This window comes from Cupressus sempervirens, chromosome 7 (assembly GCF_028749045.1).
Source record: "Cupressus sempervirens isolate cs-2001-9-10 chromosome 7, ASM2874904v1, whole genome shotgun sequence".
NCBI classification, from domain to species: Eukaryota; Viridiplantae; Streptophyta; class Pinopsida; order Cupressales; family Cupressaceae; genus Cupressus; species Cupressus sempervirens.
Genome location: NC_143124.1, coordinates 387821315 through 387836031, shown reverse-complemented (window position 1 = coordinate 387836031; position 14717 = coordinate 387821315). Strand labels below are relative to the sequence as shown.

The 14717-nt window shown below is 34.7% G+C and overlaps 1 protein-coding gene across 1 annotated transcript; it reads left to right on the top strand.

Moving 5' to 3' along the window:
- Positions 1-12713: 12713 nt before the first annotated feature.
- Positions 12714-14432, top strand: LOC149547117 (putative UPF0481 protein At3g02645). The gene is made up of 4 exons (XM_089794105.1): positions 12714-13495; positions 13613-14119; positions 14242-14278; positions 14376-14432. Exons 1-4 carry the CDS (start codon positions 12714-12716, stop codon positions 14430-14432), a joined length of 1383 nt encoding a protein of 460 aa, XP_089650231.1.
- Positions 14433-14717: the final 285 nt, after the last annotated feature.

Here is a 14717-nt window from a genome sequence, read left to right as displayed (position 1 = left end):
CTTATTAGTGTTTGAAGACCAAAAAAAAAAGATTATAAAATCTACTAATTTAAGGGTAGATGTGTACTCAAAGAAGAATGAAGAAGAAAGAAAGAAAGAACTAGAAGATAAAAAATGATTTATATATGCTCTATTGGGTAAACTAGTAGAAGAGGCACTAGTAGAGACAGCACAAGAGAAAGTGATAACATAGGAAAAAGTAGTTAGGTCCAAAGAGAAAGAAATTGAAGCACTGATAGAGGAACCAATGCTTGAAAAACATGTAAGGAGGCATCACTTAGTTGATCAGATCATTGGAGATGAGGATATTGGAGTGATGACAAGAAGAAATGGAAGAGAGAGATAGTCTTCTCTCACATGTTGAACCCAAAGCCACAAGGGAAGCCTTAAAGGATGAATATTGGAGAAATGCCATGGAGGAAGAGATTGACCAAACAAAGAAAAATGAAACATGGCCCATGGTGGCCTACTCAAAGGATAAAAATGTCAATGACATAAAGTGGGAATTTAAGAATAAGATGAATGAGAATGGAAAAATAATAACAAATAATGCCATACTTGTTTACAAAGGGTATGCATAGGAGGAAGGAATAGACTATGCAGAAACCCTCAAACTAGTGGCAAGATTGGAAGGAATCGAGATATACCTACACTTTACAATATATAAGAAATTTAAAGTGTTCTAGATTGACTATAGGAATTAGTGCATATAGAAAAAAAAGAGATTTTGGGAGTAAAGAAGGCAATAATGAAGTATGTAGACTATAGAAAGCCATGCATGGACTAATGCAAGCACCAAGATCTTGGTATGAGAGATTGAGCTCACACTTAATCAAGATTGGATTTGTGAGAACAAGTGAAAATAGAAACATCTAGCTAAAGAAGGAGATAGGAGTTGGATTGTTGATTGTAAATATATTCATTTATGACAACATCTTTGAGATGCCCATGATTAGTGAAATCAAGTTCTTAACTAGGTTACAAGTTTCCTAGCCAAAGGAAGGAATCTTCATAGGATAGATGAAGTGTGTGAGGGATACTATGAAGGCATTTGGTCTGGAGGATGTCAAACAGTGGGCACCCTAATATTGAGTGGTTGTAAATTACCAAAGGAGGATGAGATCTTGTAGGTAAATGAAATTCTTTACTAATCCATGATTGGAAAAATTTAGTATACATGTTCACAATAGAATGCACATTATACAAGTTACTAGGATAGTGGCAGATATCTTCAGCTAATCCAAATAAATCAAATCAAATTATTGTGGAAAGAATCTCCAGATACCTTAAGGGTACATAAGAGTATGGTCTATGGTATACCCACATGGGCAAATTTGAGCTTAGCATTTTCACCGGTCCATACTAGGAAGGGAACGTATATGATAGAAAGAGAATGACTAGAGGCACATTCTTTATTTGTGGTAGGTTAGTGACTTGGACTAGTAAGAAAATGTAGTGTCAAGAGAAAGAAAAATGTAGTGCACTTGGCTTGTTTGGATCAAACAACTTCTTGAAGTAATTTAGGAAAAGTAGAGGAATTGGTAGTTATTAATTGTGATAACAAGAGTGCAATAAACATATCAAAGAACCTAGTTATGAATTCAAAAAAAAAGAACATACTGATCAAGTGTTATTTCCTCAAAGAATTAGTGCAAGAGAAAGAGGTAAGATTAGAATATGTATCAACAAAATAAAAATTGGCATATATCTAAGTTACAAAACCTCTGAACAAAAGGATACCTTTGAGTGTCTTAAAGAAAAGTTAGGGGTATTACCGCTATTGATCCTAAAGTAAAGGAAAGGGAAAGGCATTGATCCTTGATCTCCAATGAATAACCATAGAGTGGATTGATGAAAAATGTGGGACTACTCCATATGGGGAGAAATCACAGAGACAAAAAATTCACATTTGACATTGTTGTCAAAGGATTAGAAGTAAACAAGGAAAAAAGTGTTGCTAAAGAAGGAAGAAAATTATAGAGGAAGAAAAATAAAATAAAGGGAAGAAGTTAAGTAAGTGATGCCTAAAAGGAAGAGAGTGACACACTGTAGAATAAGAAGAAAAGGAACTTGTGAAAAAAGAAGGGGACAAGTAAGCAGGGGAAAGGTAGAAAAAGATAGAACAAGATAGGGAGCATAAAGACAAGGGATACATAAATGGAAAGCAATGAACTTGCAACAAGTGACACCCTCCCAAGGGGAGATATGGATCAAGAATAGTATGATGTAAAGTCATGAATTTAATTCTGAAGTATGAAGTAGTCAACTATAGACATGACAAGAGAAAGTTACCAACATACAAGTATTGAAAGTGCTCAATGTTGTCATCAATGCTAAAGGGGGACATTGTTGGTATAGCTATAAAAAAGGACTAAGGAACAAGATTGGTAGAGCTTAGTGATGTGACCAATTGTGAGTTGATTGTTATTGGCATCAAAAGGCTAAGATATAATCTACTGATACAAGGTTGTGGCATATTGTAGTGTGTGCACATGAGTGCATCTCTCATATATAGGCGACTAAAGACAAGACAAGGCTATGATATGTGAAGGAAGTCATAATGACATTCACACTTAGTCAAATTGGGTTAAGTAAGTAAGCACAAGTTGCAAGAATTCAATGAAGCATGAAGGATGTAGTGTTTGACATAGTCAGAAGACTGGTTTGAGCCATGCCAACCAAATGAAGTAAAAAAGAAAGAAACATGTGGCCAACATGTGACAAATTTGGTGGATTACATCTAACTTCCAAATTCATAGAATTGGTACTGTTACATCAAGGGGAGACAAAAAAAATTGAAATTGAATTCTTTCCTAATAGACAAGCTATTGAAGTCAAAGAACATTTATGAATCTTTTCCATACAAGATACATCTTACATGAATGACCCATGATAGTGACACAAGAACATGCTAACATAGGCTAATGAATTTAAATTTTGAATTCTTGAAATATGGATTGTAGCCAAGTGATCTAGGATCATATAAAATACTTTTATTTCAAGAAAGAAGGTTAGGATGCAAATTGACAAGAAAACACTAGAGAGTTGAGTTGTGTGTAATCTTGAAGAAAAGGAGAAGAGGAAGAAATAAGGGTAGAGTGCAATGGTAAAGAGTGTTGACAAGAGCTAGTGTGTCAAATAATAGAGTGGAAAAGTGTGTTGTAGCTAATGGATTTGAGCACAATAGTGATTGTGTCTTGGATGTAGAGCTAAGAACAAGAGAAAGGAAATAAAATTGCACACATGTCCAAGGAACATCAAAGTAATGTTTATAAACTTAAGTGGAGTAGATATTCTTTTTAGATCAATCCCTCTATTATTTTCTAACCACTGCAAAAAAAGGTCTTGTTGAGGGTTGACTTTAACAAGTTCTTTGTATCAAACTTCCTAAGAAGGTGACATATTATATTGTGTTCTAAGTCCTTTAACTAGTCTTCTCTTAACTATGCAAAATTGTCATAGGTCTGTACTAAATCCCTTGACCAAGTGACACTTGATAGTGTCTTTGTAATCTTCTAATAGAGATAAAATCTTAACTGGACACACTTCGGGAGAGTGCAAGCTTTGTGACGACCATCTCACACATTGTGGTTTTCACAAGATAAATATGTGTGTTATGTGAGGCTACTTTTGTCTTAGTTGTATTTGCTTAATCTTGACTAGTTAAGTTGTAGTTTCCCATTTCAATAGATCAATGAAAAGTAAGGTTGGAAGAAATTTTGAAGTTTTTTTTGCAATAATTTGATTCACGCCCCAATATATTCATTAAAAAAAATGACTATAGTGAAACTAAACTTATTAAAATATTTTTTTTTGGAAAAAGAGGGGTAAAAATTTATTAAGATAGAAAGGAATACAACAAGGAGAGCTCAACAAGGAGCTCAATTATGAGCAACAAGATCATCAAATTCTTGCACCATCTCAAAGGAAAGTTGCCCTCTATCCATAAAATGCCAACCTGGATCATGACTAGAAGCCCATTTGGCTAAACAATCAACAACTTTGTTCCATTCACGAGGAATATAAGCAAATCTAATGAACTAAAAAGAGGTAGAGAAGAGGATAATCTTGTTAACAATAGTGGCCAGTTGCCAACTAACATCCTGAAGCTCTTGCGAGGAAAGCAAGTTCACCACCACTTGGGAATCAGACTAACAGATAATCTTACTCCATCCTTGCAAGAAACACTGTTCCACAACATATAAAATAGCTTGAGCTTCCATGAGATTGTTAGTATAATCACCCTTATGAATTGAGAAAAAGAATTTAACATTACTAGAACTACAATGAGCTCCTCCCCCAATACCAGCAGGGCCTGGATTCCCTCAGGAAGAACCATCAGTGTTAATTTTCAAAACTCCACAGGGAGGAGGAGTCCAATGCCCATCCCGATTTACCCGACCTTTCCTCTGATGTTGAAGCTACTTGGACACAAAAGGAAACCTTTGAGCTATAGCCCCATCCTAAAGATGAAAATTGAGGCGATTGCATATAGCAAGATCAATTGGATCCATACCCCCATCTAGCTCACACTTCACTTGAATAGTTTCCTAAAGAGAATGTGAGATCTTCCACCAAAGATGCAAAACACCAAGCCGAACATCATGGAATATTTGATGATTCCTCTCCAACCAAATATGCCAAAGCATGAATAATGGGCCAACAATCCAAGTAGCATGGAGAGGAGAAGACTTGGAGGGATCACTGCCCAAGCAAGTCCAAAACTCAGGCAAAGAGGAAGCATGCCTACAAGAGCAACCCCAAGCACTCCACCAAAGGTGCCATAGCTCTATAGAATAGGAGCAATGGAAGAACAGATGGGAGATCGACTCCTCCCCATTACCACACAAAACACAATAAGAGGGGCCCTGAAATCCATGTTTACAAAGATTATCCCATGTAAGACAACGGTTGTGAGCCATTAGGCACATGAAAAAATTGCACTTGGACCAAGAAACTTTATTCCAAACTTGCTTCCACCAAGGGACCTCAACATCCCCAAATAATTGTCTAGTTATCTCCTAATGCCCAACAGAGACATGATATTTACCAGACAAGGTACCTCCCCAAGCCAAAACATATGGACCTAGCAAAGAGGAACACTCTCTAGAGGCTAGAATCTAAGAAAGCTCCTGACAATCCATGTCTATGCCTCTAGGAGGCCAATAAGAAGAATGCTTCCATATGTAACCAACAACAAGTCCCAATTGATAAGGAGTCTTGTTATGAGGCACTTTATCCCATCCAACGGCATGGAAAGAGTCACAAAGAGACTGAAGATGAGGGTACATGGATAAAATGGAAGGGAATCCATCCCAAGCATTAGAACAAAACAAAGCCTCAGAACCTCCTTTACATATCTAGAACAAACCCCTCTTGACTAACACCACACCTATCTTCAAAGTATGCAAGACCATTGAGCCACGACCTTCAAGAGGAAGTGCAGAAATAGAGCAAGGATCAGCACCATGAAAATATTTATGAGTGATAATACAAGCCCAAAGTTGATGTTATCTAGAGCACCATCACTAATAAAGTTTAGCAGCCAATGCTTGACTACTCAAGAGAGCTGATCAAAGACCAAGACCACCCTCCTTTTTAGGCCTACAAATAGTTGCCCAACTAATCAAGCTCCATTTAGTACTACGCAAATCACCACTCCAAAGGAATTGCCCAGAAAGAGCATCAAACTTATTGAGAAAGTAAACAGGAGCAGCCTGAACCATGCTTCTATAAGTAGGAAGAGCTTGGATAATAGATTGAAGAAGAGTAACCTGGGTAGCGGTAGAAAGCCATCTATGAGTCTAATGATTTACCTTATCCTGAATCTTGGTAATCAAATTTTGCCAGAAGAGACATGGCTACCTAGAAACAACAATAGGAATGTCGAGATAAGTCAAAGGAAGTGAACCAATCTGAAACCACAGGATACCAACAATCTTGTGCTAAATAGAATTAGGAGTGTTAAAAAATAAAATGGAAGATTTGTGCTCATTAACTTTTTGGCCTGAAGCTGCCAAATAAATGTCCAAAGCATGTCGAAAGGCTTCAGCTTACTTGATCCTAGCAAGAAATTAAATAATTTGATAGTAAATCATCGTCATATATTTTTTTATTAGATTTTTAAAAAAACTTTATATTAGCGTTTTTTTAAAATTTGATTATGCTTAGTATTTATCAATCAGATTGTCCAAAAATTTTGTTCCTTCCAAAATCCATCACTTATATTAAAAATCATTATTTATCAACATTATTGATGACAATTTTGCTTTAATTTTGACCTCTTAACCTCTTTCATTATCCAAGGATAAGTTACCGATCTAATCACACGTGCCAAACAATAGAGAATACAATGCTAGACAAACATCTAACAAATTTACAGCCATTGAAAGATGTCTAACAGAATTTACACCTAATGAAGCACAAACACCAGTATAACCCCTGCAATAAACACAAATCTAATAATAGTCCATTTTCAATCCTCCTGAGCTGAGATACCAAATTCAGTTCATCCACCTTCAATACAGTTCTTACGAGGGGCATTTAGTTAAAAGACAGCTGTATGCAGTTCTTAAAAATTTACCCATTATTGTTATCGACTCAAATGCTTTCTTCCCTATTGCTAGATCATTATCTGGATTTTTCAAACGAAAAGGAAAAAAGCCCTTTTACCGGGGATTGCCATTACTGCATAAATATGAAGTCATAGAACCTGGTTATTCTTTTAAGGCAGATGTAGCTGTTGCAGACCAACTTATTGATACAATTTAGATTATATTCTAATCCAGATCTTCATTTACGAGGTAGACAATAAGTTCTTTTTCATGGTTTTTAAAATATTGTTTACTATTGTATATGCAGGGCAAAGATAGTTGTCATTTGATCAATGTTCTGTTTGGTTTGGCGCTTTTTTTAGAGTAAAAAATATATGCGGAAAAACTGATCACTTTCTGAGATGGTATTCTGTAATGCAGTATTGTGTCTATGGGTTTTTCTAGAGGTCCACAACGTGCTACGGAAGTTTTTGAGATCTCATCAAATTTTATTCTATCTAATATTTAAATTATACAATTTATATTTGTTCTTTCATACTTTTAATGAATTTGAAAATTGGTTTGAGATTTTTAAATACAATCAAAGTCATTCAAATTATTTAAACAAATATAAAATTATATTCTAGGTTTTCAAGCCTGTGAAAGATTGCTCAGTCTCTGTATGGATACTAGTGTAGATAGAAATAGAAACAAATGTTATATAATTTGAGCTATCTTAAATATCACACAGTAAGGAAAAAATTAAGTTAGAAAAAATAGGTCAATTTTGACTATTTAATATTTTTAGCTTAAGATTAAGAATCAAGTCTTAGTATGTGATGTTTAAATTGTCACTATAATCTTTCCTAAAAAAAAATTTGAAATCGTATATAAATACTTTAAAGCTAAAAGAATTGTAGAGCTAGAGAATTGAATAACTATTACTCGTTTGAAAGAGGCCAATGGAGTAGAGGACCAAAATAAATCCCCTTTTGATAGTTGGTTAACCTAAAAAAATTCATTAGGATCTGGAAACTAGTTCCTCTGCACCGAAATTGTGGGCCTTAATATATTCAGAATGCTTCCTCCGTGAAAATACGTTATCCTTGAAAGAATCCTAACTGACGTACTCATTTTAAATTTTCTCGCTGTGTTGTCAAAGTCCATTCAATCACTGGTGATCCTAGGAAAGCTGCTTGCTAATGTTTTCAAATAATCCTAAACCAAAGTAATAACTTGAAACCGCTAATTGATATTTTCTCTCTTCCCTGAGACATGCTCGTATTATTAGGAGTCGATTTCTTCCTGGTAGGAGAACTTGAGAATGCATTTATGCCTGTACTCAGTTCCCCAAGAAATTCGTAATTTGTTTAAATTAAAAGAGCTATTCTTAGTACATCAAATTGAACGAGATGAGCCACATAATGGCTGTTAAAATAACAGGCTATTGTGCCAATGTAAGAGCACGATGTAAGGTGGCAACAAGTATAAGGAAAAAATTCAAGGCGCTATTAATCACAACATATTGAGTGAGTTATAGTCAGATTATATGAATCACGGTGATTTGTTGGAAATAATTTAAATGGGTCAATGATGAATTGAGTTGAGAAGAGTTGGCCATCTTTAAGTATCACACATTGAGAAAAGTACGAGAAAAGTACTAAGGACGAAAAAAGTAAGTAGATTTTTATTATTTAACATTTTTGTCTATAAATCTAACCTTAATAAATGACACTTAAACTGTACCAAATAAATCACCGTTACAAGACATTTCTTTGATTCTATGAATATTTATATATTTTTCATTCAAATTTAAGATCACTTTAGTCAAGATGAATAATAAAGACCAAAAAGGAAAAAATATAATAAATCCGTAAATTCTGTTTGTAGAACATCGATTTAAATATTAATGGTGCAAATGAACAAGAGCTCCTTTCATAGTCTGTAACAATGTGCTGTAGTTGCTGAAAATATTAGAAAGAGCTGTCTGTGACTGGTTGGTGGTAGGAGTCAGGCTCAAAGACAGAGTTAGAGACCATATTCTAGCAATAAAAAATGAGATCTATATCAGTATATATCAAAATATAAAAATTAATTATGAGTGTTCATGATTACGATCTTAAGTCTTTCATGATAAAAAACCCTCCTGGAAGGAGAAGATACGCAGCTATGAGCACTGATGAATACAGGCTCAGGATTGTATTTATAAGATAAACTACATTAATATATGTGTCAATAAGAGGCTGCCTTATCAGACAGTTATGATTGAGCACATGAATTCTACAGCTACATAAAAGAGTGCATTGGAAGGCTAAAACACCCATGTAGCTTATAATTAATTTATTTTGACATCCCTCATAAATTAATTATACTAATTATTTTAGCTATCTCCCCATAGTCTAGAAAGGATGGGTCCCGGCCAAAAGCCTTGTTAGGTACCCATGCACAATCATTTATTTACTTACAACTAGGAGATAGTCATGTGAATTCTCATAAGTCTAGAAGATTTCCAAGAAATACAAACTTGGTCTCACATAATGCCTTTGTAAAGATATCAGCTAGTTGATTTTTGTCTTGCAATATTGAAGATGAATCACTTATTGCTGGATAAGATGCCTGATGTAATGATGATAGACCTCAATGTGTTTTGTTCGAGCATGATACATTGGATTATTGGATAACATCATGACACTTTGCCTATCACAATGAAGTAAAGAAGGTCCTGCCTGATGTTTCTTTAGTATTGATAGAATAGCTCGTACCCAAGTTATTTCCTTAGTTGCTTCATTTGCAATGCTATACTCAGCATCTATGGTAGATAAAGCAATAGTAGATTTCTTCTTACTCGACCATGAAATTGGACCAGAAACAATACAAAGAAGATAACCTGTAGTTAATTTTTGATCATTTACAGAACTTGCCTAATCTGAATCTGAATATTCAACTAGTTGAAGATCTCCACTAGAAGAGTAACGAATACCCAATTTTGAAGTTCCTTGCACATACCTCAATATTCTCTTAGCCACCAACCAATGTGGAACCTTGGGAGAACTTAAAAATCTTGAAACCACACCAAGTGCAAATGAAATATCTGGTCAACTATAGGTCAAATACACCAAACTACCAGCCGTCTATAAAGAGTAGGATCAACATCATCACCTTCCATATCTTTGGTCAACTTTAATCTTGGAGCAAGTGAAGTAGAGAGACTCTTGCAATCTTCCATTCTAAACTTGGTTAACAAGTCTAGAGAATACTTGCTTTGAGAGAGGTAATTGCCATCATCTTTCTACCATACATGGATGCCAGGAAAGTAGTGTAGTAAACCAAGATCTGTCATCTCAAATGTATCTTGTAAATTTGATTTTTATATCACTAATTTTATTTATGTTGTGTCCTGTGATAATAAGATCATCAACATACAATACAATTATTATTATGCCACCTTCATTGAACTCTTTCACATATAAATTTGAATCATGAGGGCTATTATGAAATCCTTGAGTTTGGAGATATTCATCAATTTTAGCATACCAAGCCCTTGGAGCTTGCTTCAAACCATATAAAGACTTCCTGAATCTGCAAACCATGTGTTCTTGTCTTGGTCTTTCAAATCCTTTGGGTTGTGTCATATATATCTCTTAATCAATTTCACCATTCAAGAATGCATCCTTAACATCCATTTGGTGAAGAGGCCACTTGAAATGAGCTACCAATGCTATAATAGTCCTGATAGTACTTATCTTTGCTACTAGGGAAAAGGTTTCTGTGTAGTCAATTCCCTCATTTTGAAATTACCCTTTTGCCACTAGTCTAGCTTTGTATTTTTCAATGCTGTGATCTAAATTGAACTTAGTCTTATATACCCACTTATTGTTGACCACATTCCTTCTTTTGGCCAAATCCACTAATTCCCACATGTTATTCTTTAGTAAAGAATCATATTCACTTTGCATAGCTTGTTTTCATTCATGCTTTCCTTTAGCCTCATCATTTGTTTGATGGTCATTAGTTTTCATTATGGTGGTCATTAAAGCATAATTGACTTGTTGAGTCTTTTGATAAATTTCTTGAACATTGTTCATGTTTGGAGATGAACAAGATTCCTCAAACATATTAGGGGTCACCTTAGGTATTTCACTAGTTTGTAGAACATTGGAAGATTCACTACTAGCTATGGATACTTGTGGAATAAGAGAGGATTTTACCTTATCCTCAAAACATTAATTAAACTTGACATCTCTACTTGTGAATACATCTTCAGCACTAGGATCAAACAACCTATATCCCTTCTTGTAATCATCATAGCCCACAAAGATGCACTTGACAGTCTTCTTATCAAATTTCTTTTCTTTGATTTCATCTAGTATGTGAGAAAAATCTTCACATCCAAATACTCTAATATGCTTAACATTTAGTTTCTTTCCACTCCAAGCTTCTTCTGGAGTAATATTTTGTAAACAAATAGTGGGAGATCTATTCAAAACATGAGATAAAGTATTCATAGCCCTAGTCGAAATAAACAAAGGAAGATTTTTTGATTGTAGCATGCACCATGCCATTTCTAATAATGTCTTATTCTTCCTTTGAGCAACACTATTTTGTTGAGGAGTATATCTGTTAGTCATTTCTCTTTTGATGCCATGATTTTCACAAAAAAAAATTTGAACTTATTGTTTACATATTCTCCACCATTATTAGCTCATAATTGCTTGATTGTATTCACACTTTGATTTTCCACAAATTCTTTAAACATTTCAAATTTGTTAAACACTTCATCTCTTTGCTTAAGAAAGTAGACACATATTTTTCTTGCAATATCATCAATGAATGTTAAGATGTACCTAGCTCCTCCCTTTGACGTGAGAATCATAGGCCCACACAAAACACTATGGACAAGTTCAAGATATTTTCATGAGCTTCATGTCGATTTATCAAAATTATCTCTATGTTGTTTAACCAACCATGCATCCTACACACACACACTTGTGTTTACTCTTATCCAAGGAATTCCATCAACCATATTAATCTCTGAAAGCATAGCCAAACTCTGATAGTTTAAGTGACCAAATCTTTGATGCCATAGCTCACTTAAAGAGGAATCTGTGGTAATATAAGTAGTTTTGTCAATAGATGCCAATTTTTCTTTGAATATTCTTCATCTTTGGAGATGAATGAGATTCCTTAAACATATTAGGGGTTACCTTAGGTATTTCATTAGTTTGGCGAAGATTGGAAGATTCACCATAATCTATGGATACTTGTGAAACAAGAGAGGATTTTACCTTATCCTCAAAACCTTCATTAAACTTGACATCTCTACTTGTGAATACATCTTCCACACTATGATCATTCAACCTATATCCCTTCTTGTGATCATCATAGCCCACAAAGATGCACTTGATAGTTTTCTTATCAAATTTCTTTTCTCTGATTTCATCTGGTATGTGAGCGAAAGCTTCACATCCAAATACTCTAAAATATTTAACATTTGGCTTCTTTCCACTCTAAGCTTCTTCTGGAGTAATTTTTTTGTAAACAAGTAGTGGGAGATCTATTCAAAACATGAGATGCAGTCTTGACAGCGTCAACCCAAAGAAACAAAGGAAGAAATTTTGATTGTAGCATGCACCGTGCCATTTCTACTAATGTCCTATTCTTCCTTTCAGCAACACCATTTTGTTGAGGAGTATTTCTGTATAGTCAATTCCCTCTTTTTTGAGAATACCTTTTGCCACTAGTATAGCTTTGTATTTTCAATGCTCCCACTAGTCTAGTCAATGATACCATGATAAAAAATCAGACTGGAAGAAGATACTCGGCTATGAGCACTCATGAATAGAGGCTCAGGATTGTATTTATAAGATAAACTACATTAATATGTGTGCCAATAAGAGGCTGCCTTATCAGACAGTTATGGTTGAGCACATGAATTCTACAGCAACATAAAAGAGTGCATTGGAAGACTAAAACATCCACGTAGTTTATAATTGATTTATTCTGACATTTGATACTAGTAAAATTCTCACTGGACGTTCAGACAGAGAGATATTGTTCTCTTATTTTTTATAATGTCTCTTTGCTTGATCCACTTCTTAATACTCATCTCCTATTCTTGCTTTTGCTTATACATCGTTGAAATGTATCTTTTCTGTCTGTAGGTGAAGATAGTAGTTGTTAATGGCTCAAGCAAATCTTATTGATAGTATAGCCACAGACCAAAAAGATGTAGAATCTGAACCAGCGGACAATCAATCGTGGCTTATTCAGGTGAAGAGGAGATTTGAACGTGAATATAAAATACAAGTGCCATGTTTACATTCAGTCAGCATATATAGGGTGCCTAAATCCATAGTGGCATTGAAGCCTGAAGCCTACGTTCCTCAGGTTGTGACATTTGGACCTTATCACAGAAACATGAACCCACAACTCTCTGCAATGGATGAACATAAACTGGAAGCAGTAAGAAGAATGTTAACAAGGTTAAACAATTTTAATATCAATACCTTAATCACAGAAGTTCAGCAATCAGAAAAGGAAATCAGAGATTGCTATGAAGGTCCGGTTGAGTGTAGTGGAGAAACCTTTGCTTGGATGTTCACAATGGATGCATGTTTTATTCTTGAGTTCTTAAGAACTCCAAAGAGACACTATGATCAGAAGAATTTCAGCCTTGTTTTTCAAAATGCTGGTCATAGGAATGCCATATCATGGGAGATAATGAAGGACATTATGAAGCTAGAGAACCAAATTCCACTATTCCTTTTGGTAATGATACTTCAATTAGAGCTAAAAAGCAGAGAAACAGCAATGTCAACACTAGCTACAATACTTAGTCACTTTGATGAATTCAGAGGGTTTCCCTTTTCTTTGGAATTGTCTCAGAAACTGGCAAAGAAGGAACAAATCAAACTGAGAATAGAGGCGCATATTAAAATGGGTGCATTTCATTTATTGGATTTGTGCAGAAAGATAATTAAAGATTTCTTGACATACCCAATTGTTCCACTTTCATCTTCTCCTAGTGTTTTTTAATGTAATACCAGTAGTAAATTCCCAAGTTTTGGGTGGACACGCAGTACAAACCAGTGGTTGAGATCAGATGATAACGACCATGGTGATTCTGTTAAAATGGGGAAATGTATTTCTACTTATTTTACTTCTAAACAAAAGCCGGGCAGAAATGTGGACGATGGTATGTCAACAGCTTCAGCAAAGTTACTAAGAAGCGCAGGAATCAGATTTAGACCAGGAAAAATCTGGTTTGCAAAGAAAAGTTTCAAAAGAAGTACACTTTGTCTCCCACAAATAAAGGTGGAGGACAGCACAGAAACACACCTGAGAAATCTAATGGCTTTTGAAGAGTGTCAAAGCTGTGGATGGTATCCAGAAAAGCCTGTAATTTTACGTTTCATGCTGTTTGTGGATTACTTAATTGATTCTGAGCAAGATGTGGCTCTTCTGAGGAAGGAGGGAATCATTACAAGTGCTTTAGGAAGTAATCAGGAAATAGCTTGTATGTTCAATAATCTCTGCAAGGGAATAACGGTGAGAAAATGCGACGAGTTTGAGAAAGTTGTGAAAAGGTTAATAAAACATTGTAGGAGCCGATTTAGTGTGTGGATAAGCCAGTTCCGGAGAGAGCATTGTTCCAAGCCATGATATGTCGTTTCTCTTCTAGCTGGTATGCTCATTTTGAGTTTAACAGCTGCACAGACTTTTTATGCAGCTCGATACTCATCGAAGTGATATTTTTCTTTAACCAATAAAATAATGTAAATCATTGTATAAGAAGAAAAATCGTGATCAAAGTGTGTTATCAACGTGAAACTATTGTTTCAGAAGCCATTTGTGAATGATTACCAGGCTTCGAAATTTTCGGAAGGTATCCAGTTTTAGAGTGAAATAAAATGGCCTAGATTCATTTATATTCTTAAGCATTTCCTTTTCTATATTAAAAGAGAGCATATTTTTATTTAGAACATTGGAAAAAATGAACTCGATGAAGATTTGATATTTTTCAAATAACCATTGCATGGAAAGTTAGATCTGAAATATATTTCTCGAAGGTATTTAAATTTGCAAAATAATTTTATTGATATAAATCATGAAGCTCATTTTCTCAAGTCGTAGTTATGCTATATTTGTAAATATGCTAAATGAATAGGTATTTAATGTTAATAT